Source organism: Toxotes jaculatrix, chromosome 1 (assembly GCF_017976425.1).
Source record: "Toxotes jaculatrix isolate fToxJac2 chromosome 1, fToxJac2.pri, whole genome shotgun sequence".
In the NCBI taxonomy this organism is placed as follows: Eukaryota; Metazoa; Chordata; class Actinopteri; family Toxotidae; genus Toxotes; species Toxotes jaculatrix.
This window is the reverse complement of record NC_054394.1, coordinates 25,568,070-25,592,258: the sequence shown is the minus strand read 5'-3', so window position 1 is coordinate 25,592,258 and position 24,189 is coordinate 25,568,070. Positions and strand designations below refer to the sequence as shown.

At 40.6% G+C, this 24,189-nt stretch overlaps 2 protein-coding genes across 3 annotated transcripts; one reads left to right on the top strand and one right to left on the bottom strand.

Moving 5' to 3' along the window:
* The first annotated feature begins 1,427 nt into the window (after positions 1-1,427).
* On the top strand, positions 1,428-4,707 carry LOC121184831 (retinaldehyde-binding protein 1-like). The gene is made up of 7 exons (XM_041042768.1): positions 1,428-1,436; positions 1,784-1,960; positions 2,067-2,271; positions 3,778-3,956; positions 4,116-4,274; positions 4,374-4,484; positions 4,561-4,707. The coding sequence occupies exons 1-7, from the start codon at positions 1,428-1,430 to the stop codon at positions 4,705-4,707; spliced, it is 987 nt and encodes a 328-aa protein (XP_040898702.1).
* A 1,011-nt stretch (positions 4,708-5,718) lies between these two features.
* Positions 5,719-21,987, bottom strand: LOC121180052 (monoacylglycerol lipase ABHD2). 2 transcript variants are annotated; one of them, XM_041035176.1, is made up of 12 exons: positions 21,845-21,987; positions 20,263-20,349; positions 19,808-19,857; positions 19,373-19,588; positions 16,432-16,607; positions 15,393-15,560; positions 14,751-14,934; positions 13,509-13,601; positions 12,970-13,071; positions 12,725-12,794; positions 12,538-12,622; positions 5,719-9,955 (listed from the first exon to the last, which is right to left on the bottom strand). In XM_041035176.1, exons 4-12 carry the CDS (start codon positions 19,579-19,581, stop codon positions 9,747-9,749), a joined length of 1,296 nt encoding a protein of 431 aa, XP_040891110.1. In that variant the 5' UTR covers positions 19,582-19,588; positions 19,808-19,857; positions 20,263-20,349; positions 21,845-21,987; the 3' UTR covers positions 5,719-9,746. The 2 variants fall into 2 exon arrangements, with proteins under 2 accessions (XP_040891110.1, XP_040891117.1); XM_041035183.1 differs by lacking the exon at positions 21,845-21,987 and adding an exon at positions 20,771-20,843.
* Positions 21,988-24,189: the final 2,202 nt, after the last annotated feature.

Below are 24,189 nucleotides of genomic sequence, written 5' to 3'. Positions count from 1 at the left end.
GTAATTTTTTAAATGATAATGACAAGGTTGATGTGGTTTCTTCTAACATTGTGGTGTTTTTTTTGCCCCACAGGAGCAGAGTGACTGTCCACGCCAGTGCCATACACCTCTCTTCTTCCATCCCAGCTCCCCCTTCACTTCACAGTTTGCATTATGTAGATTAGCCACTCCTTGTAATCCACTGTGTCATTTTAATCCTACTTTGAGCGACGTTTTCAGTAACTCCTCCCCTCCTGGTCCTCTCTCCTCCTGTTGTCTCTTCTGCCACTTTGCCTACTGGTCTCATCCCTTCTGCTTGAGGTAAGGCTGCTCAGCTCTTTCATTAAAATAACACCACGATAGATTTGGAAATAAAGATGATAAAAGTTGTTACTGAAACAAAACTGAGATAAGCAATGCTTCTTTTTATTGGAGGTTGAATGCCAGATGACTATAATTTAGTGTAATGAATGAATGTGTCGTAGTGTGTTAAGTGTGTAAATTCAGTGTCCGTGCATTGTATGTTCTGTGCATTGTACTTTTTGATGTTCTGTGTTTGACGTTTTATATATAATTGGTCACATCTTAAACAGTGGAGCTGCAAAGTATCTGTCAAGATAATACTTTACATAAGCTAATCTCCGTATCGGTGTATGGCTTTATCCTATATTATATATGTTTTTAAATGTTTTTATTATCACTGAAGAATACTTTGAATGTGACCAATTGACCAGGTCTCTCATATATTACCATGACATTCAAGTCACAGAGGTGAGCATGTAATTTTAGTTTCTTAGCATTAGATTTTTAACTCAAATTGCACCAGTTTCCTAATCCAAACAAAGATGAAAATGATATGTCTCTTTGTTCAGTCTGTAGATGAACTACATGTAAAATTGTATCATATATTGTAAGATGCTGATGTTTCTGCACATTCACAAAAAACGGCACATCATACAATTTTCTCTTTTACAAAAAGAGCAAGGGCGTGTCATATGTCATTTAATAGTTTTTCAGATATGGCCAGGCATTTCTTTTGTAATGATATAGTGGAAAGACATGAGAAACAAACTGGACTAAATCAGTTTTCTAGGGGAGCAGTGCTCAGTAGGCATCTACTGTTTTATTACGTGTTATATAAGAGGATGTCTGCTCCACTGATTAGTAAAGAAACCATGCTTCATTTTCAATATTTGGTCACTGAGCCAAAACAAGATATTGTTTTTAATCCCACAACGCTACCTGTTGTATTTATATAGATCATTATGCCATACATCAATAACTGCACTTATTTTTGTTCTCATTGCCTTTGCTTGAAACAAACTTGTACAGATGATTCTGAAAGAAAGAGACTCTGTTTTGTTCACGGTTTGATGTGTTCATGTTCTGTTTGTGCCAATCCTTCTTTCTTCACAGTGTTGGTGAAGCTGCTGAGAGACGCTGCAACCATGGCTGCTGTAAGTTTAATTACTTTGCAACAATTCAGAGAGAGTACTTGAGTGTCACTTAATACCTTGGGCCTGGGTTAAAAGCATCAGCTCTTGGAGGTTTGTCAGCGCATGATGCTTCTTAATGCTGTTATTGTGCCACTAGATGCTGGCCCTGGGATGGACCCTTAAGCTTCTTTTTAAGAAGTGGCTTTAGAAGTCCTTTCTGTAATCATGTGAAGCAGATTAAGCGGCCGTTCACTGGCGTTCATCATTTGGGGTCTGAACTGACTCAGATGGGTTGTAGGTTCTCATGCAGTGTGTATGCATTCTGTAGATCCACATTCTGTGGATGGATAATCACCTGCGTGATCCAGTGTGATGCCTTCATCTCTAAAATCTCTCACACACTGATCTTTGTGCAGACTGGGTCTTTCCGTATGGTGTCAGAGGAGGAGCAGGCCATGCGGTCAAAGCTGGAGCATTTGACAGTGAAGGATCATGGGCCGGTGTTTGGGCCGTGCCACAAACTGCCTGGCCACACTGTACAAAAGGTAAAAAATGATAACTGGATGGTAATATAAACAGAGTTTAATAACGTTTAACAATCTCACTTTGAAATTGAGCATCTGCTTTTCATTTATTTCTTTTTTTCTCAAGGCGAAGGATGAGCTGAATGAGACAGATGAGAGGCGGGCGTCGTCACTGAAGGACCTGCGGGCCCTGATGAAGGAGAGGGCAGCGGAGGGAGACGACCTGGCCAAGCTGGTGCTGGAACGCTTCGGGGACAAACCCGACTCTCTGCTGCTGCGTTTCCTCAGAGCTCGCAAGTTTGATGTTGTCAGAGCCCATGAGCTCATGAAAGGTGAGTTACAGAGGAGACCACTTGTCAATCCACACAGCTTTATGTCAGTGACTCCTATTTGAGATCTGCTGTAGAAACACAAACTGCGATATAAAAAATCAAAAGTGATTTTTTAAAAATATGAATTTGGCATTGATAGGTTTTTTTTTAAGTCTCTGCAGAAATTTTCCAATAGCTTCAGTAATTGAGCGTGAGAGCTCTTTTGTGCTCCTCGTTTGCATGAATCCTGCCCATCACTGAGACAGGGAGGCATATGTTCATTAATTGGGGGCTTTGAGATGCTTCTGAGTTTTGCCCAACAAAGCCCTCCTTTGTGTCCAAATGGGACAGCAATTTCACTATTACTTGTGAACCCACAGTGTTCTGCTGTGCTGATTGGGTTTATCTGAGAGAGGAGGTGAGATGAAAACTCAGAGCAGTTTGACACTCTTGTGAGAAGACACCATGCTTTTTTGTAAATGTGTGTGCACATTTATTTTTTAGACTTTTTTCAATTTTTCATTTCATTTTTCAATCTTCTTGATGACCAAAAATGTAAACTAAAATGCTATTTCCCTAACCACAAACACATCAACCCACACTTATTATTCCAACTGTAACCTTCACTCAGCCAAATTTATACCAAATGAGTCAATGATCCAAATGTAAAGCTTCACCCCAAGGTTAAACCCTGAGCTGTGATCTAATACTCAAAAAACACAGATAAACCAGAAACACCTGGACCAGGTGGAAGACCAAAAAGAAACAATTTCACTTTTTTTCTCCACATTTGCTGTTGTTATTTGAATATTTGGTCCTTACAAAGACAGAAGCACAAGATAAACACACACACATTTATGAACATAGTAGAAGAAGTTATTAGAGTGAGAGGGGAATGTGATTGGAATGTGAACTCGTTCCCGTAGGGTTAATTGCTACTAGCTCAATACATGCACACACACACACACAAGCAACATGCACGTGCAAATGGACTTTCTCAAATGCACACACATTTAGGGTGGGTTAATTGGTGCCTCGGTATGAAGAGGCTTAGTGCAGCTCTATAGATGCACTAAGACAGTGGTGTCATTGTGTTTGGCACATCAACAACCTGCACTGAGCAGTTCCACACTGTACACAGGGTTTGTGAACCATCAGTGCCTGATAAGAGAGTGCAGCTGATCTTTCAGATGTGATGGACAGATATGTGTATATCAGTCAGCAAACAGTGGCCCGTGGGCCATATCCAGTCCTCCAACAAAAATGATTAGCTTCCAAATGAAGGATGACGTTTTACCTTTCATAGTTTGCATCCAACCTTTTGCATAATAGTTGCATAAAGCTACTGTTGGTAACAGTGTTAGCAACAGGCCTGAGTAACAAACATGACCTTGTAACAACAAACAGAATCAAACAAAAACAGGTAAAAGTTTAATAGACACGGAGTGCTGATAAAATATTCTAACAATTACATTCAACAATGTTTACTGAATGTGAATAACCAATTACATTTGGCCCCTGCTTTAGGTTATTCTCGCTTCAGGAAGGAGTATCCTGAGCTGTTTGAGAACCTGACCCCTGAGGCGGTCCGCAGCACCATCGAGGCGGGCTACCCTGTGGTTCTGCCCAGCAGAGACAAGTACGGCCGCGTGGTCCTGCTCTTCAACATCGAGAACTGGGACCTGGAGGAGATTACATTCGATGAGGTAGCGGTGAAGCAAGTTCACAGAGCACAGCTGCACATTTAGTTGATTTTTTTAAATGAAAAGAAGTAAAACAACAAAATATGTAAAATATGTAAAAAGCACAGTTGAAAAGAATTTTGCGATAATTTCTAAGTGTGTGTGTGTGTGTGTGTGTCTCAGATCTTGAGAGCCTACTGTGTGATCCTGGAGAAGTTGCTTGAGAATGAAGAGACGCAGATCAATGGCTTTGTCCTGATTGAGAACTTCAAGGGCTTCACCATGCAGCACGCCTCAGGAATTAAGCCGGCTGAGCTGAAGAAGATGGTGGACATGCTGCAGGTCAGAGAGGACTCAAAACAAAAGCTGAGAATTTCTTGAATTGGAACCAAAGAACTGCGACCTTTCAAACCTTATGCTGTCTTGTGTGTTGTTCTGCAGGACTCCTTCCCTGCTCGTTTCAAGGCAGTCCACGTAACCCACCAGCCCTGGTACTTCACCACCACATATAATGTGGTCAAACCCTTCATGAAGAGCAAACTGCTGGAGAGGGTACGCACAGCTGCTGTCACCCCGTGTTTTTTTCTGGCATTTTCCTGTGATCTGAACGAGTCGCCTCTTTCCTCAGGTCTTTGTTCACGGTGACGAGCTGGATAACTACTTCAAAGAATTCGATGCAGACATCCTGCCGGCAGACTTTGATGGGAAGTCCCCCGTTGCTGACTGCCAGGCCATCGCCACCAAGCTTTTTGGCTCTGAAGACACTGCTCTCTGAAAGAAAAGTCCTCCCATTTCAAACCCAAGAGTTATAGTGTCCTTCACCCTAGATGCTTCTTTTGTGATCAGATCAGATGTGTGGTCTATTTTGAAGCTAGGTTGATATTTTTTTTATTATTCAGTCAGTTCCTATGAGCAAAAAGAAGTATCTAGAGTTAGGAGCGGGGGATGGTTTGCAAATGAGTAATTATATGGGAACGAAAAAGGATGTTTAGATATCACAGAAAAAATAACTGATGGCTAATGTTTGTGATTTTATAGTTCTGACGAGTTTTGCTTCTCTTCTGATTGCATTCCTTGTTACTACACAAGCTGAAGGAAGACAAGAAACTTTGTAATGTGATGACGTAGCTCACAAACAGAATGAAGTCAGGTTGAGTTCGGTTTGGTGCTCCTTGCCTTAAAAAAAGAATTTCACAACATACAGTACAGCCGAGTGCCTACAACTCTGTCAAATGAAGGAGAACAGAAGTGTTTTACATTGTCAAGGGTGAATTTTAGAGGGGTATGAAGAGGGAAGACTGATAATGGATACGCCTGCACACGATTGTCGTGTTAGGAGCAAGCGCCTCCTGATGCAGTGCCATGGAAACAGTTCTTTGTCTCAGCAGCCTTGTTTGGGTTGTTACACTCAGATGCCTGATGTGCCACAAAGATCCGTTCTGCAATGTGCATTGACTTGGGAAATTTTCAATAAAATAGTTTTTTGTTTGTGTGTGTCTGTAGTTTTACATGAGTTGTCATTTTTGTCCTTTGACTAATCTGATGGGTGTTTCAGCCAAAACCAGGCTTTCCTCAAAAAATCAGGCCTGTTTTCAACTAATTCTGTCCCATAGAGGAGGCTTAAATTAGTCTGACCTAAGTTACTGATGTCAGATCAGTATTAGATATTGGCTGTTTCAGTCTGAAAACACAGCGTTTTCCTCCCCCTATAAACCTTGATATTAATCAGATAACTTCTCTTATGCTGCTAAAGAAAAAAAACATCTAATCGTTAAAAAAGAAACAGTTTTTCTTTTGAGAAAATAATTTATTTTGGAACACAATAACCATATTTCCCCACATAATTAGATCACACACACACCACTGGTTTTCTTCCCACAAAAACACCCAGTGTTCAATATCAGAGTACATTATGTTGTGTGACTATGTGTGCTCCTTCTAGTTGTCTCCACATCCTTGAACCATCATTCAGCATCAAAATGTTTGTAAATGTAAAATTAAAGCTGTATAATTATTACTGTAGGTTAACATACTGTGGGCTCTCATCCACTTGCTTAGGCTGAGATTTCAATTGAAAAATCCTTCTAGAACAACACAACACTGAGCAATGTTCGCCCCAATACGAGGTGTGTTTTTGGATTCATTGACATTTTAAGTCCCTTGAGAGGTTTATGTTTGACTTCCTCAGTTTCCAAGCAATTGAACATGAGCCCACGATCTTGGGAAAAAAAAAGGCTTGAAGCACAGGGGTTAGGATAAGTACAGAGGAGCACATTTTCATATCAACACAGTAAAACACATCAGATCCCACGCTCCATATGGAAACTATCTCAATGTATGTGACATAATTTGGTCTAACAGACTTTGACACTATTTCCTGTCACAACAGCATCAAAATGAAAAAAAGATTCCCTCCTGGTTGGTTATTGCCTTTATTTTTTATCCCTGGTCCCTCAAATATTTGAGTATACACTATCTTTATATAATCATTTTGTTTTTCTATTGTTAAAGTGAAGACGTTTTGGTTTTTATCAATCAGAGGTGGTGATATGATACAGTACACACTTACTCATCAGCACTCACACTCTGATGCATTTGCACAATAACACAAAGTCATTATAACAATACAAAATAGAAAATAATAATTCAAAATAATGAACTAGAAAAAAATACATCCAAATAATACATCTAAACCTGCATGTTTGTGCAAAGTTGGGGGGCAAAAGAACACAAATGGCTCTCACTGCAGAAACTGGGTTTGTGCTGGTGTCATCAATAGTCATCGGATTTTTCCACAAGCCAGAATAAATCTAAACCACGGGATTTGTTGTTTTGTTGTTGAAATGAGAGTGAACCATGAACACTGTCATGTCTCTGTAGGTGAATGAGAGGATGTCTGCCATCAGACTGGCAGTTGTAGTTAGGTCTCCCTGACAACAGATGGCAGCAGTGATCTGTGGTTTGACCAGTGCAGGGTGATAAATCTTCAGAGGGGCAAAGAAAGGAAGGTGGTGGCTGAGACAGACACATCCACACCTTTCAATCAAAACCTTTCAAAGAGACACACCGACCCAAACACCAAACACTCGACCAATACTTTTTCAAATTCATGGTCGTTACAAAATTTAGTGTTTCCCCTTTCAGTTTCATGAATTCAGTCATGGCGGGCTGCTGACTTACAAACACAGCAATCCCTGGCCACACTTTACCTTATAATACCACACAGGGAGGTGTACAGATTTTAAATGTGGATGTCAGATCAGTATTAGATATTGGCTGAGTTTAATTTTAGCCAAGCCAGCACTGGTGAGATTAATACCTGGATTTCATAGTATTTGCACAGAATAATCTCCAACAAAGGAGGTTAAGTTTAAGCCATTACATCTCAAAAATCAACAGATCTCTGAATCTGAAACTGTTTGTGAAATTGTCCTTAAGCCAAAAAACAATACAACTTCAGTAGTGAACTTATTCACTAATACAGCACTATTCTTTTGACAGGAATAATCTCAACCCAAGCTACTATTTCCAAGAATGAAGTTTGAAGCTGAGGATAATCATCCCTCAGCCATAATGTTATGAGTCGAATTACAGTTCCTCCTGTTTTGTTGTTGTTCGCAGTCAGTGTGAGTGTAAACAAAAACTGAAAAACTGTTTAGCATTCACAGAGGCTTTCGACTCTTAGAATTTGATAGTTTTTAAATATTCTGCACACCCCTATGATTGATAGTGTGTGCTATTACAGAAATTGCCCTGCTATGCCAAACGTTCTGCAACTGGGATAAACCTGGGCCTATACACCCTTACAAGATGCACTGCTGTCAATCACTGAGCGTCCCTTTGTCATCTCAAACCACCCATCTGTCTTATCACAGTGATCAGTGGCAGGTTTTAGATTACAGATTTACTTGGCTGGACTTCGCCTCGGAAGAAGCTTCCTAATCCCTTACAACAAGGTTTGCAATAGGTTTCCAGTCAGATTTGAACAGTCCACAGGTCCAAGTAGTACAAAAAGATTTTATCAGAACAGGTTTGTGATCATTTTTAGATATTAACTGCAGTTTTCAAGTCCATGTGTTGTTGCAGCTTTAACGCTAAGTCCAGTCAAGAAAACAGGAAAAGCTCGTCAATGCAGTCTTTGAAACAAAAATATTCCCTTGCATTAAATCTGTCTCTCCTTACTCGCATGCAGTGTTCTCCATCTAATTATACACAATAACTATCAGCAGTATTTTACAAACAATCCACTAAAATAAACATTTGGTTTAGAGTTGGTATCCTCCACCCTCTTACTCATCATCAAAACAAAAAAAATCTGCTTCACACTGCTGAACTCTTCCTTTAATAGCACCACACCAGCCAATCAGTAGACTGCCTTTTCAAAACTTCAATACCACAGGATCACCTGCTGGAAAATACGGACGTTTACTAAGATGTTTGCATTAAATGAGGTGTGTATAGGGTTGAGTATTAGCCTCTGTCCAGTGGCAGTAGGCTTCTGGCTGTGCAGTAAGAGAAGGATGGACCAGCAGCCGATCAAAAGCAGACAAAAGAGTAAGAGGGCTCAAAGACACCGACCACAGACAACACAGGGAACATCTGAATCATCTAACTTCTTGTTATCATCCTTGCTCCCTTCTGTTCTTCCTCTCGGTCACAAGGAGAATTAATCCAAATCAATAATCTCCATACCTGCATCTTAAATAACGAGATAAACAAGGGGAAAAAAAAACCAAAAAGATTGTGGCATACAGGGTTTAAAGTGCATTGAATCAAAGTGATAGGATGCGACCGAGGGAATGTGTATGAATCCCGTCATGTCTGGTAAGCTCTGAACACTTTCATTTCAAGTGCCAAATGTAAGATGCCAGGAGCTGGGACTAAAGTGTAAAATCCCACCATAACTCTTTATGTTTTCTACTTTTCCTACAAACAACAGTTCACCCAAAAGAACAGACATTAAAAAGGCCAGTAGACCATGAACAGAGAATTTGGATCACACCAACCGAACACAAAGGTCACATGCCCCATCAGGAGTCTTTAACTCTCTGTCTACACAAGCGCACACAGACATACAAACTACATCTGTGGGTCTCTCTCACACACTCACACACTCACACACTCACACACTCACACACTCACACACTCACACACTCACACACTCACACACTCACACACTCACACACTCACACACTCACACACTCACACACACACACACACACACACACACACACACACACTACAAAGACGCTGTGTTGGTTTAGACAGCAGACTAGGCTATATGGCCTTGGCGGTGATAAGCAGTGAGCTTCTTAGAGGTGCACTAAATGGGCACCTTCTGCAGCACAGTCCTTGTTTACTTTAATAGGAGGCTTCTTGTGTGCTCTTGTTTTTCACTGGACTACTCTAAAGTGGTACTCTCACTTTCCCTTTAACGCCAGCTTAACTTCCATCTCTCGTCACATTTGGCCAATGCCTCCGTTAGCCAAGGATCATTGTTGTGTACATGTAAAGAAACAAAACTTTCCCGTCTCTGAATTCAAAGTTTTCGCAACGGAAAGGAGCACAAAGGCAGTTTGTTGTTTTTGTTCCTTCACATACTGTAAGGTGATGGTGATTACAAAGGGGAACTGTGGTGAAGGCGAGGACAAATGTGGGTCAGTAGCAGTGAGTAGCACCAGAGGAGAAGGCAGAGAAGAGAGAGCAGTTTAAGGTTTAAGTTCAGGTGTCTCCTCAGTGCTGGGACAGTGGTGTTGGAGAGGGTGAGAGGTGAGAGGGAACAGAAATAGTGAGAGAGATACAAAGGACAGAGGTTTAAGCTTTTTCCTCTGCACAGGAGCTCTCACTCAGGTGGCCACTTTGGCACGGCGGTTTCTGTTTCTCCCACTGGCACATGGCATTGGCGTAACCCACAATCACTTTGTCCATCCAGGTGAGGGGCTGGGGGAAGAGCACCGCGCCCTCGAAGAAGCCCAGGTGGCCACCGTGTAGTGTCAGGGCAAAGATCACATTGGGTTTCTTTGCTGAAAGGGTGACACAACATACATTTATTAGGCTTATGGACTCTGCGCATTGTTTACTCATTTGTTATCTAAAAACCAACACTGTTCAAATGTGAGCTTTCCAGAGATTATTGTTTTATGCCTGTTATAAATGGTGAGGGTGGGTTTGCATGGTCAGACAGATAACAGCAGGACTCTGGCAGGTGTATGCAGATGTGGCAACTACCACTACTCAAAGTTGCTAAGGAACAAAACACCACTTCTATTTTGAATTACAAAGTCAGCAAATGTTTTTCAAAACTTAGGCTCTGGACAGTTAATGAAGTTGTTTCGATGTGTAACTTGGAGGTGATTCTGAAAAATATAGGATATCCACACTTAACAGGTTTTCCTTGACTGACAAGTCTCTGAGGCTGTGGCAACCAGGCTTTTGTCTGTTTGGCTAACACAAACAGCCATAAGTATGTGGACATGCCTGGCCATGCCCTTACATACAAATAAGCCCATAAAGATTTTTTTTTTTTTTTTTTAAGTTTGCCAGTCCACACCCAGCCCTAACCTCTAAGGATGAGATGCCAACTTATTGCCCAACATCAGTATTGCACCTCATTAACGCTCCCGGGGCTGAGCGGGAGCAAATTGCTGCAGTCAGGTCCCAAAATGCTGTGGAAAGTCCCGCGCAAGAGTGGAGGCTATTCCACCGGCACAGTAATGCCTACTGTTTTGGAATGAAATGTTCAACAATCATATATGGGTGCAATGCTCTGGTGTCCACCTGTTTTTGGCCATGTAGAGTAATAATTAAGGGCCGACAAGAAAGGATACTACATCTTCACACCAGGCTTTAAAACTCTCCTGAAGAGACCTATGACTGATGCTACATCTGTGTCTTTCCTCAGTATATAAACACAGCAAGAGGAAGTGAATCCATTCATACTGGTTTTATTTCATTCACAATAAATAACCCCTAAAAGTGGGTCATATCCACACAGCGGACAAACCATTAATCTCTTTCCGATTTCCATGTGAACCAATCCAGAGTGCTGCAGCTGCGGACAACCGTGCGGGGTGGTCTCCTGAAAAGGGCTGACCTGGATCTCTTATATTCTTCTGCTTTTATCTGGGTTAGTGGGGGAGCCTGATGCGGTTGACTAGTGATTGAGATCCCACAGGGCCTTCACCACTCAGCACAGTTCATGACAGCTGCTGATCTGCTCTGGGACAACTGAGTGCTCGCCCAGACCCAGAGCCACCATCTCACCAAACACTGAGTGGCAGGTGGGGAAAGGACGGTCTGGACTTACAACTAAACACGCAAGGTTTGAGGACAAACACATGGGCACATCACTTACTGAGACATGACTAATAAATTCGTGCTTCAAGAATTTGCTCTGCTCCACTGAATAAAACCTGGTGCCTCTTTCCCTGGTGCAGCTGTCAAGTTGAACTTTATCTGACACTGTATCACAGCAACATACAGTGCATGAATGGAATAAAGACAAAATAACTTCTGAAGACTACAAATCAGAGCTGAGTATACCGTGTTTAAGTATTCTTAAAGCAGATGTAACCCATTTACTTCCACGCAACTGACTTAATAGTAAGCCTCCTCTTATCAAACATTTTTAATGTAAGCTAATTATAGCACCAACACAGCGAGTGTGATTCTGTTGAGCCCTTTCCTGGTAGTTGTGTGTCAGAGTCACTGTATCGCATTTTAAAGCAAAGCAGCAGCTGATCCTCTTTTCAGAAAGTGTTGCTCTCTAGAGTCGCTTACTCTTCCAGTCAGGACTCACCCACCCACATGCCCACACACACACATATACACACCCGTACATGAGGGATTTTCCATTTCCAAAATAGTTAAAGTGGTCAGTAAGTTTAAGTATAGCACTCAAAGAGCAGATTGCCTCTTTGTGTTTGTGAAAACATGGTTTGAACTCTCTGATTTTGAGAGCTTGTGAAGGAGTTAAAATCCCTTCAAACAGATGGATAGAGGGACCTTCACCTGCATGTGAGTGAGTGTTACAGCTGCTGTTTATAAAAAAAAAAAAAAAAAAAAAAAAAAAAAAAAAAGACATCACTCATAAACTTGACCTCTGTGCCACACCGTGTCCTGCTCAGAATGTGGAGCCAACACACCAGAAGGCCTTCGTACAAGCATTTATTAAAATAAAAACATGGACTAAATAGAGAATCAACTGCAAATGTGCCACAATCTGTCTGCAGGCACATCCATTACTTACAAACTCAAGTACTGCACAGAGCCAAGCACAGACAATTATTTTTGGTTTTTATGTTTTTAGAAATCTGAGAAGTATTAAGTATTCAGCACAAGTGGGGATTATTAATTTTTCAGCTTGTCAAAATTAGATTATAAAAATGCCATATTAAGTTTAAAATGACTCTTACCTCACTCACTGCTTGTCGCCATTACCGAAACGTGAACAGAATAATTTGAATTATGCCAAACTCAGCGCTCAGGCTACCAGGTAAATGGCCAATAAAAGAAAATAACTAGAATTACTGCCTTTCTGGTAAATAGCTGGTAAACACTAGGGTTTAGTACTGCTGGTGTTGTCACGATGCACAATGTTAGTTACCTGCTAGTGTGCGAGGGATGGTGAGCAGAGAGTCATGAACCAGAGGATCATCTGCAGAGTTCACTAGCAGCAGTGGCACATTCACCTAAAAAGGAGAAGATAATAAAAAGACATTCAAACACACACACGATCAAAAACAGATACAAAATATGAGATGATGTGAGGTGGACGCAAAAGCACTTCTTACATTGTGAATGTAATGAACACAACTCTCCTTCTCATAGTATTCTTTGAGAGAGCTGTGGCCGTGGAATTTTCTGTTGAAACCCAAAGAAAAAGAATAATCGTTAGAAGAATTTGATGAAGATGGAGAAATGTTGGCGCACAATACAGATAAGGATATACAAAAACTCAGATCTGTACTCTACTCCAACAAAAGACTGAGCACTATGACTTTCACTGGAGGCAATCTCAAATTGTTTCTCCACATACCTCATGATGTTGTCATCGATCTGCATGAGGGATGTTGCTGTGTACAGCCGACTAAGATCTGCATCTATCATTTTCAATGAGCTTCCTCCAAACAGACTGTGCCTGTAACAATACAACAGTATTGGTGCAACTCAATTCATCATTAAGAACTAAAAGAGGCACAGCAAAAAGAATTTAAGACTGTGTACCATGTGTAAACTTAACTTCAGCAAAAAAAAAAACTGAACTTCCCGCCCAGTAATTTTCATGCGGTCCCTTACTTTAAAGTGTAGCAGGCATAGTGACTGTAAACCATATTCTCTTTGCAATCAAACAGTCTCAAAATGACTGCTCAAGACTGCACTGAAAACCTCTTTGCTGTATCAAGAGGGTGAGCCATAGTTTTCATGGTAGTTTAGGAAAAGTTAATGGAATTGACAAACCATGTTGTCCGTTATACTGATGTGCAGTTAATAGTATCGTCTTTGGCAAAAACAAAAAAAACATGTGGACAGAACTTTAAAAACTGAAATGAAAAACTATAGTGAAACAATTTGCACCTGTGTGAGAGGATGATTTTCTTCATGTTATCAGCCATGAGAAAGTTATAGAAGCGTCTGAACTGATCCCACTGTAGGAATGTTTCCTGAGCCCTGAGAGACAGAGGACACAACACACAGGAAGTTAGCTTTGTGCAGTCTGTCTGCATTCCAAACAACACATTCAATGTCCTGTATAATCCACTGCACAAAGAGTCACGCTGGTGGAGAGTAGCAATGGTGTCGGGCATTAATATGCAGCTCACTGACAGAGACAGGCTGAACCAACATAGCAGCTAACGATATTCAAATAACTGGCCATCAGCAAAAAAAAAAAAAAGAGAAAAAAAAAAGTTTTGACATTTTTGAAGTTTCAGCACCATTTGCATGGTTTGATTTATTAATCACACACTCTTTGTAGAAAAGGGCAATAGCCACAGCTCTCAGGGAAGACTGAAAGAAGAGCCACCTTAGGTTTGGATACTGATTTGAAAGGAGAATTAACTAAAAGGGGAAAAAACTGCAAATCCAATGTCATAAAAGGCCAGTCTCCACCTATGCCCAAGCTACAACAGACCCAGCCCGTCATGTCTGCCAAGAGACGTTGGCTACATTTAAAACAGGTGTGGCTCAGTCCAAATGAACACAGGGTACAGAGTCCACTCTTACATCCACACGCACCGGTGAGTTAAAAACAACACTGTAATACACTGGTGTTTGTCCTGGATGAAACGTGACAATGCACACAAAGTGTTTATTCAGGACATGTTTTAGACAGTCAGTGCAATCCATCACATCATGCAGACTAACCCTTTCTGCGTTATCCCTGTCTAATCAAATAAAAAGGACTCTGGCAAAAATGCATAATATAAAATACACAGTGGAATACAAATGACTGGATGAACCAGTTCAAAGTATTAACCAGCACTCTCAGGCTAATGGCCCCTGAGGACAAATTTTTACAACCCGTCTGTCTTGTTGGTTGCGTTTGACCAAAGTTCTTCAAAATGGCAAATGACAAGTTCTATGTATTAATTAAGATTAAAATGGTAAACAGAACAGCTGAATGATTCAACAGCTTTTAAGAGATGTTTGGTAAACTCCTGACTTAACGTGTGATTATATTATGCAAGTACTTATGTTGTGATATTATGCTGGGCTCCATTTATATTTAGAAATGTGTTTACATCAGTAGCCAGATTTATAAAGGGGCTTTGATGATACAGTGAATTTTAATTAAGAGATGAGAGGACAACAACCCACCTGAGAGCACTGTACCCCTGACAGACGCTGACACAGCACAGCACTCGCTCTTGGTTCGTCCTGTTCTCGCCCAGGAACTTACATACAATGTTTCCACCCAGACTGAAGCCAACCACAATCAGCTGGGTCTGAGGATATGTCCGCTTAATGTAACCAACCATGGACGCAAACTCCCATGTGCACCCTGTAAGAGAAAGAGTACAGCGTTACCAATCAATACAGAGTAACACCTCTGTAGGACGGATCATTTTTCTTTGCTCAGCAGTTCCTGCTGAAGGTGCTTTTAGAGCAGAGTATTAAATTCATGCCTTTATCAGACCTTTTAAATAAGCTCAGGTCTGAATGGAGCTTTAGGGTCACCCACAAGGTCACATAGCCTTTTAACTTTTACCTGGGGATAATAATGTACAAATAATTGTCTAAATGAAGGCAAATTATGAGATTAAACCACCTCTGACTAAACCAGATTACATCAGAAAGAAGTTAAGGTGCTATCAAAGAACATCATTTTTATTTCAAAAGTGATGACGTGTATTAGTGATCATCAGACCAAACCAAATCCCTTCTTTCATGTTAAAAACTGGGTCATCATTCTTAGATGCGGTTATGAAAAAGTGACTGAGGTCAGCTCCTTGGCCTCACCGTAAGTGAACATTCGTGGAGAGGTAAGCTCGATGTTGGGAAGAGCTCCTAGGTGGTTCAGCACAGCACAGCGGTAACCGTCCTTTTGGGCGTAATCCACAAAGGTTCGGATGTAATGCTTCTCACTGTGGTTACCGATACCGGGGCATATCACCATGGTGATGTCATCTGGTGAAACAGGCAGACGTCCCATAAAGATATTTGCCAATGAGAAATATGTAAGCACAGATAAGGAGGAGAGCATGTCACCCTCCTAAACAGCACATCAAGACAAGGCACTGCAGTCAACCCAAAATAAAGGATCAGGCTGTCTCTCTGTCAAACATAGCTTTAGCAAAACAGAATGGAAATAGCAGCTCTACTTTTTTGGGGAATCAAATGTCATGTGAGTCTTAAGCTTTCTGGGAGGACTACGAGATCAAAGCTGAAGTGGTAGGGTCAGAGTTCACCTGAGGCATCCAAAGAAGGGAATCCATGTTTAAAACAGCGATAAAGACATGGCATGCCTCATTTAAAGATCAGTAAGTCAAGAAAGAGTCCATTATATTGTCACAGCTGACCTGCAAAAATAATCACAGCTGGACATGACACTTCTGGCAAAAATACTTCATTTTGTTTTCCAAATGTGTCAAGTCAAGCTTATATATGCATTCCAAAATCCCACGTTTGCCTCAGAGAAATTTACAGCTTATGGCACCCTCTATTCCTGACCCTCGAATCCAAAAAGGAAGAATTCTATCAGGAACAACAAAATAGGAGAAACCTCAGGAAGAGCAGCAGAGGAGGAATCCCTCTTCCAGGACGAACAGACTCGCAATAGGTGTAGCATGAACAGACTAGACAGAAGCAGCAGCAGTGGAATTACAATGTAAAGAAACAGAATTACAATATACAACTAAGAACTACAAAATATATGAGGTTTCTATGTTTGCCATGGCAGTAAAGAGCCAATTAGCCATCATCTAATAAGTACTGTCCAAACAGCGGCAACCAACAGTATAAACGTGTTGGTAAAAAAGACCCTGATCAAATGCATCACCTCCTGTTCGATGGTCCCCCAGTGGCTCAAAGAGGTCAAAGGTCGCAGTAGCCCCATCCTGCATTGGTAAGTACTTCCTGATTCCACTGGGGTGAGGGGAGCTCACCCGACCAAGTTTACCATACAGTGCCGTCTGGAGGTGACCGCTCTTGCCCCACAGTAAGGGAGGAATGTACCTGAAAAATACAAAATTGGACCCTGCTATTAAATTCAATCTAGAAATATGAGCTTATTCTACTAATGCACTTGACAAGAGCACAAGGTGAGAGCTCACAAATAACATCAATACAATGCTATCCTGAGCACATACGTTTGCACTGGTGGTTTATAATACAGACATGAATGTTCTGGCACACAGTTTGCATGCAAAGTCATATTTCTGTTGCAGTCTGTTGCTATGTTTTGCTAAGTTATGTTACGCATGTGTACTTGCGATCCAGCGACACCCCTGTAGGAGTTAGATGTAGGAGTCAAGTCTCTGGATTACGTAATATTCCTTAGAAATATTAGGCCTTATGTTGTGCATTATCATGAATCACCCTCTTATTTTCGCACTAAGACCAAAAGCCAGTGAATAACTCGACAGGAAAACCCTTTTAGATAGTGTTTTTTCAGCCACTTGTCCTGTCATGTAAAGGAAAGCCACATCAATGCAATGATATATTCACGGCTAAGAGCCATAGGGATAACAGCTAAGACAACTCTTTGATTGCTTTAAATGTAATACTGCAGTCATAAAAAAGATGATAAATGAAAGTTCAGCTCATGTGATTTTCTGAAACTATTCAAGGGGGAATTTACATTTTAGTTTCAGGTTCAGTTGAAGACAAACCAGACTCCATCTGGAAACACAAGCTCTTACGGGACAAATATGACTTGCTCTCAGTGTTTGGAAATTACACATTAACAAAGATTTGAGCGTCTCTGTCTCACTTTCCTTCAATTACATAACATCCTATCTGGATTTTTTCTTGTTACACTTGCTAACAGTAAAGTGCAGGGTGGGCCAAGCTGCAGGTAATGAGATGAGATACACAAGGTCAGCATAACTGTAGACTAAGGCTAGTTGTTTATACAGTGCATAGACCAAAACACAGAGACATGAGGGTAGGTGCAGAGACCAAAGTGTTCAATTACATCAACAGTTACACAAGCCTGTTAACCTCGTGTTTCCTCATGTCTTAACATGGCTCCAACAGTTACTGCACCTAGAAAACACATTATTACATAAGAGAATTGTCAATCACAATGCGGACTGCTTACATTTACTGATAATGTAATCTCCTCAAGCATGAACGGAAAGGGGACCTGAAGCTTAACCACACTTTTTCTAGAAGGTACTCTGCAGGCTTATGACTTGATGACTACAGGAAGAGGATAACCTCATTGTTGTAATGTGGATAGGAGGATAAGCATGTTGCCAGGTTAGCTCAGCTCATCATTGGGAGCCTTTTTTCATACAGTGGTGCAGGAGTGCCTCATAGCTATTAGGCAACTGAAACAAGAAACGGACACATCAGTGTCATATAGATAAGATCTCAATTCCAGATCAAAGTCCAAAAATAAAGTCATAGACTTTTGAAACCAACAAGCCGTGCCTGTATCATGCCGATTCAAATCCATCTAGTGATCTTTCTTGCTCTCATTTATATTTTCTTTCACTTTTGACTTTTAACTGTACTTTTTCCTCTTGTTATGGCTAGACACTATTTAACTATATTAATGCCTATGTTTTGTCAGGCATTGGCTTGTTTACTGTTGCTTTAACATCAAGGACCAAAATTTTAAAAAGTTATAGGATCTTGTTGCTGAACACTATCCTTAACATTTAGTTGTGGCATCTGTGACTGTATTATTTTATTTTGTCAATTTAAATAAAAAAAAACCTAACAAGCAAACACCAAGGTGCACTTCAAGAAAAAAAATCATTTGTTCTGTGTTGTCCTCTACATTAGCCAAAACCCCCGTGTGCATGTTCCCAAACACAGCCAAACAAGAACGCTGTTGACCCAGTTAACCTCACAACACCCCTCCTATGCTTTCTGCTGTGTAATTGATCTCTGTTATGCAACACTGCAGGATGTCATTATACGTTACAAACGTGACTTTTAAATAACACCAATTATTCTGCAACACTAGCATCAACAATGCCGATGGGTTATAGTTATGTCCGTTACAACTACATAAAAGAACTTGCATATCTATGACCCAAACACTGAGGTTCAGTAACAAGCCAGACACAAATGTAAACATCAGCGTGGCCTTATGATTCACTGACACCACAGCTGAAAGGCAAAGGGCTCAGTAACAATCGGTTACACAAGCAGACACTCGTGATGAAGAGCAGTCCTACGGAGCGGAAAGTTCATCTGGAGTTTTACAACAGCAGCAGACCACAGGACATGGACAGTGATGCTCATTCAGAAAAAGCAATTAGGTTTACACTGTTCAAAGAGGGAGAAAGGTTTACCTCCAAATCACAGGACGTTGGAGCCCTGTTGCTAACCTGGATTATGCTACACAGAGAAGACCTGACTGTTCCAAAAACCAATGGTTTGCATCAGTTATTATAAACTCAGATGGAAGATTCAAATTATAGTAAGCATCAGACTTACCCTGAGGGGGAGACTAGCATCATCAAAAATGCAAATCCTCTTGCCCTATGGTGAATGAGTCTATATTTGTAATGCAAGTGTGACAAACCCAATCTACCTTTGGGATATCCCCAGAAATACAGCCGGGTGTTTAATTCATACTAGAACTGAGGGTAAAGCCAGACATGTCTGGTACAGACATGTGGCACAGTCGGGAACACTGATGACAGATGGGACCATCACCAGACAAACTGCTACCTTCACTGCAGCCCCAGATGGCGAAGCAGCAGCACCACATTCATGGTAACGCCTTGAGTGCCAGACTCAGAGCTGAGAACACTACTCACTCTTTGGTCAGCTGAGAACAGGATTTGAGAAGGAAGTGGTTGAGGGGCGTGTCCTGATAGGTGAGATCAGGGGACGCAGTGGGGCTCTTGAGGTTCAAGCAGCGGACGATTACGTAGAGCACCGTGGCCACCGCTGCCAGCTTCATGCCGTCAAACATCGCCGGCAGCTCTGGAGCGATGGTGCCCACGTCTGACTCGTGGGTGGTCATGATTATTCTGAAAAACAAAACAGGAAACCACACTTCTTTAATTTCAGAAACAAATATCTACTCAGTTACACAGGTCACAAATTAAAAACTTAAAAAAAAAAAAAAGTGCACTCACTTTCAGTATTTAAACATGACTCATACAAAATAAAATTATTTTCTTGAGTTCTTGGTTAACTGTGACCAAGTCAGAGATAGGATTAAGGACAAAAATGGAAAAGGGAAATACCTGGTAGCCTAAATAATCCTCTTGGTGCCAAAGGTGCTGTAGCAACAGATCTGTGAGAATATATAGAGAACAATTCACTCAGATAAAGAACAGTCAGTTATTTAACACGCTCACCTTAATTACATTACAGCTTACACAGAACCAATAGGAAGCCTTGCTACCTACAGTAGATTTAACACTGAGTAACATGGATTTTAAAACACAATGCACCAACAAAGTTATGCTATAAACCACTGAAAAGTTTCTATATTACAAAAGTCACCTGTTAAGTTAAAGGGGAAAAAAAGCAGGAAGTGTAAAGAGTACGGAAGGGCAACAGTATCTCCGGATAACAGAAAAAAGGGAAGTTGTGGTACAGGGTTTCACAAAAATAAATGACAGTGTTGTTTATTGTTACGACCATGAAGCAAAATGCAAAGCTACAAAAAAAAAAAATACCCAAGGCTTTTACTTACACTGTATGTTGAAGTCAGCCTCCAACAACCACTTGTCCCCACAGTCTGAAAATGCCAAAAGGTGACGTCACAGTGATGTGGTCAAACCTAAGGAGCAGATATATGAGACAAAGAAAATAGTAATTTATCAGTGTTTTTCTTTCCAAACATTTTCATTAAAGCATGGTAATACCACCAGCATTCTCAAGACTCGTCCTCAGTGTGTTCTTAGGGCTCCAACTAGCGATTACTTTTATTACTGATCAATCTACTAATAATTTTCTCAATTGGTCAAATCAAGTATTTGCTTTGTCTAGAAAATGTGCGTAATGTGTGAAAAATGTCTGTTACAATTTCCCACAGCCCAAGGTGAAATCTTCAGATGTCTTGTTTTGTCTGAATACCAGTCCATAACCCAAAGATATTCAGTTACTATCATGTGTGACAAAGAAAAACAGCAAATCCTCACATTTAAGAAAGTGAGGGAGTAAAACGACTAAAACTATGATTTAAAAATGAAAATAGTTACCGAATCCTTGCAGCTCTAGTTGTTCCCTCAGCGTCTTGTCACAAACTAACTCTCACTGATGACCAGCATAAGTATTATGTCACCAAGGTGCTTTCAATTAGCACTAAAAAGATTAGTCAATTAACAGACATCACCAACACTTTCACCCACCTAAATATTTTACTTTTTTAAACTAGAGTCTTTGAACTCAAACCACCTTAAGAGATATCAGGAACAAGCACTGCATTTTTATCTGTCCCCCTGTTCCTGTACATAATAAAGCGTACACAGTAGTTTTAGACCGAAAACTAATGGTCAAATGGCCATCACCTGTGAACACAACTCAGCCCACAAACAGACATGGTGGCAGAATTATCCCCACCTGCATAAAATTAGCCTCATTAAATAACCCGCCCCACATCCACATACACAGCTAATACCCGTCTCATCCACGGCAAGCAAATCCAGTGAGTGTATCTGACAGTTGTATGCAACTCCTGCCAAGACAAAATGCCCTTATTATCAGCCACACTGTGTCATTTAACTAATAAACGAGCCAAAACGAGCTGCTAATATTAGCTCTTCCTTCTTTGTCACGACTCTCAACGAGCAGGAGAGGCGTTTACAGCCAGAGGGGCACATATTGTTCTGAGGTTAGTTACTGTTAGCTGGCTGGCAAAATGAAAACGGTTATGAAGAGACACGTTTGTGGACGAAAGGACGTTCACCCGTGCATCTGTGTTGTGTTTGCCTGAGGAGGCCAGCCGCTACGCTGGTCCGGAAAAGAAAAAAAAAAAAGGAAACATGTCGCTTTTGGACGAGCTTGCTGACCACCCCGATTTATTTAGCGCAATATGTTCACAGTAAAGCAACACTAAGACGAGAAAGCATCTCCGTTATACCAGTATTCTCCTTAACTACGTTTAAAAAAAATAGGTTGTTTTTTAAAGCAGAGCATTAAACGATGCGATTCCTTCCGTTAATTATCGATCTAACGAGGCAGCATCATCCGAGGAACGACACCAAACCCCCCCCCACACACACACACACACACACTCACATACAGAACGGCAGCAGTATCTTTAGCTTACTTACATCAGCATCAGCAGGAAAAAAATAAATCAACTCCTTGCTGCTTAAAAGGTCTTATTTATATTCGTGGCGTTTCGTTTGTTTGTTTGGCTTGTAGGACGCCCCCTGATTCACGGAGCCGAGGCTAGGAACAGTAACTCTGACATATCCGATTCCACTTCCTACGAGAATCTGGAATTTGCATGTCCGTTTTGCCATTGGTCAAAACAACCGATGACGCGACTACTTAGGTCACTTTCCACGCCCCCAAGGTTTAGACCATTTCTGGTTTATTTATTACATTTATTTATCAAGTTATTGTATGTTTTATTTTCTATTATTTACGCAATTCCCATTCTGTTACAGTTTAATGTTATTAGCTTTATTTTTTTTTCTCTCACTACTGGGACACATGTCCAGTATGTCCGTGGTTAGCTTGTTCAATAAAGTATATTTTAAAAAAAGTGTTAGTACAGTGCATGTTCAAACTCTAACTTGCCCAAAAAAAGTATATTACAGCAAGCCGCACGAATTTTTTTTTAACACAAACGTTGCAATCAATAACAAAATAACAAAATTCGTAAGTTATATGTTTATAACATTTCCACTGTGGACAGTATTTTAAGTGTGTTGGACGAGATCCTCCCTGAACGTGAGCTCAAACCTGTTACATAACATTTCAGCTTCACTGATCCCTATACGGTATACTGGCATGTACCATCAGATAATGTGGCAACACAATTTACAGCGAAGGCTAATTTTGTTGTATGAATATGGTAATGATAATTTAGTCACCGGAAGCTGTACTTAGATGTTGTGTAGGAAATAAGATTGTGGGGAACAAGGAAGTAAACAGAAATAAATTAAAAGCCTACCATAACTATTTTTGTTTTTTGTTTTTTAAAGAAAAAAAAAGAGTGCCAGCAGAGTGCCGTGCTGGGAAAGAAACGTTTAGGAAATTAAGGAAAAACTGTGTTAATCTTACTCTTACTATGTGATTAAAACAATTAATTGTAGGTTCCTCGTGTATGTATGTATGTATGTATGTACGTATGTGCATATATATATATGTGTGTGTGTGTGTGTGTATATGACATTCCATCTAGAATGACAATGGAAACCTTTCATAGCTGTGCATTTGATAAAGGTGTGTTTGTTTTCAACTCCAGTATACCTATTATGAGGAACTGGACAGTACTGGGCAAACATGCCTGCCGGGAAGGCAGGGTAGTTATTTAACTAAACACAGTCATGAAGTGACAAATGTGTCTTATGTCTTAGTTAACTTATGACTAAGTCCAAATACAGCCCCTGCTGCAGTTACAATATACTATCCACCTGATGGCGACAGAGTTTAACAGGCTGTGTCATGAGGCTCTTTACCCCAGTGATGTACAATTTTTGGACATTTAAAATTTTATTGACCTCTCACATGAAGGTTCCCTTCATACAGAAGGCAATGTACAGAATATATCAATTTACACCCTTCACGAGTCCTTATGTCCATAAATATCAGATTGGAGTAAAAATCCTCCAGTTGTGAACAGGGTGAATCAAACCTGTGTCGCTGCATTACAGTATAATCTCTGGTCAGGCAGTTATGGTCTTTCAAAACAGAATTTTTTCCAGTTATCCAAAGTTAACAAATGGTAGCCTCATCTTTGGTATTAGTATTACTCCTGCTAGTGCCCTTGACAAAATGAAATAGTGGCCTCAGAACTGGATTTGGTCGGGCACTGCACTATGGCTGCTCTGTTCCTAAATAGCTGGCAAGGATCAAATACAGAGTTTTCCCACAGGGATTAGTTCAGAGTACCAAATTGTTAAATCGCTCCAAGTGTGATGCTGAAAATGGGACGATCATTCTGTGACTCCAGAACAAGGTTGGATTACTAACTGGGCCAAGCGGGAAAATACCCAGGGGCTCCAGACCACCAGGGGCCCTAAATCCATTTAAGCAAATTTCAAAAGTAATGACACTGTCATGTAAAGGGGGGTCAATAAGGGCCCAACACCATTTTTTTTTTTTTTTTGCTCCAGGGCCCCCCTTAATCCAGCCATGCTCCATACCCCACCAATAAAGTCTGTAAATGAAATATGACTGTTTTCTTCTTGAATATGTATTTAAAGGTCATTCTGTGCTACAAGTATTTTCTTTTACAGATGGAATTTTGGGAACAAAAAAAAATGTCAATGTCAATATTGCTTGGAGCCAAATTCAACAGCCCACCCTGTCAAGTGATGCCTTCACATGCTCTTCATAAAACAGGATATTTAGCAACACAAATTCTTCATTGTGCACAACCATCAGGAAATGACAACTAATCATACAGTCTATGCAACTAATTAGATGCTTTGATGGATTACAA

Excerpts from the sequence above, each read along its gene's own strand:
- LOC121184831 (XM_041042768.1), top strand. Across the intron at positions 1,961-2,066 it reads CTGGCCACACTGTACAAAAG|GCGAAGGATGAGCTGAATGA; the intron begins GTAAAAAATGAT and ends TTTTTTCTCAAG. Across the intron at positions 4,485-4,560 it reads AGAGCAAACTGCTGGAGAGG|GTCTTTGTTCACGGTGACGA; the intron begins GTACGCACAGCT and ends CTCTTTCCTCAG.
- LOC121180052 (XM_041035176.1), bottom strand. The coding sequence starts at position 19,581 with ATGACCACCCACGAGTCAGACGTGGGCACCATCGCTCCAGAGCTGCCG. Across the intron at positions 16,608-19,372 it reads TGTTCTCAGCTGACCAAAGA|GTACATTCCTCCCTTACTGT; the intron begins GTGAGTAGTGTT and ends TGTATTTTTCAG. Across the intron at positions 9,956-12,537 it reads CATCCCTCGCACACTAGCAG|CAAAGAAACCCAATGTGATC; the intron begins GTAACTAACATT and ends TCACCCTTTCAG.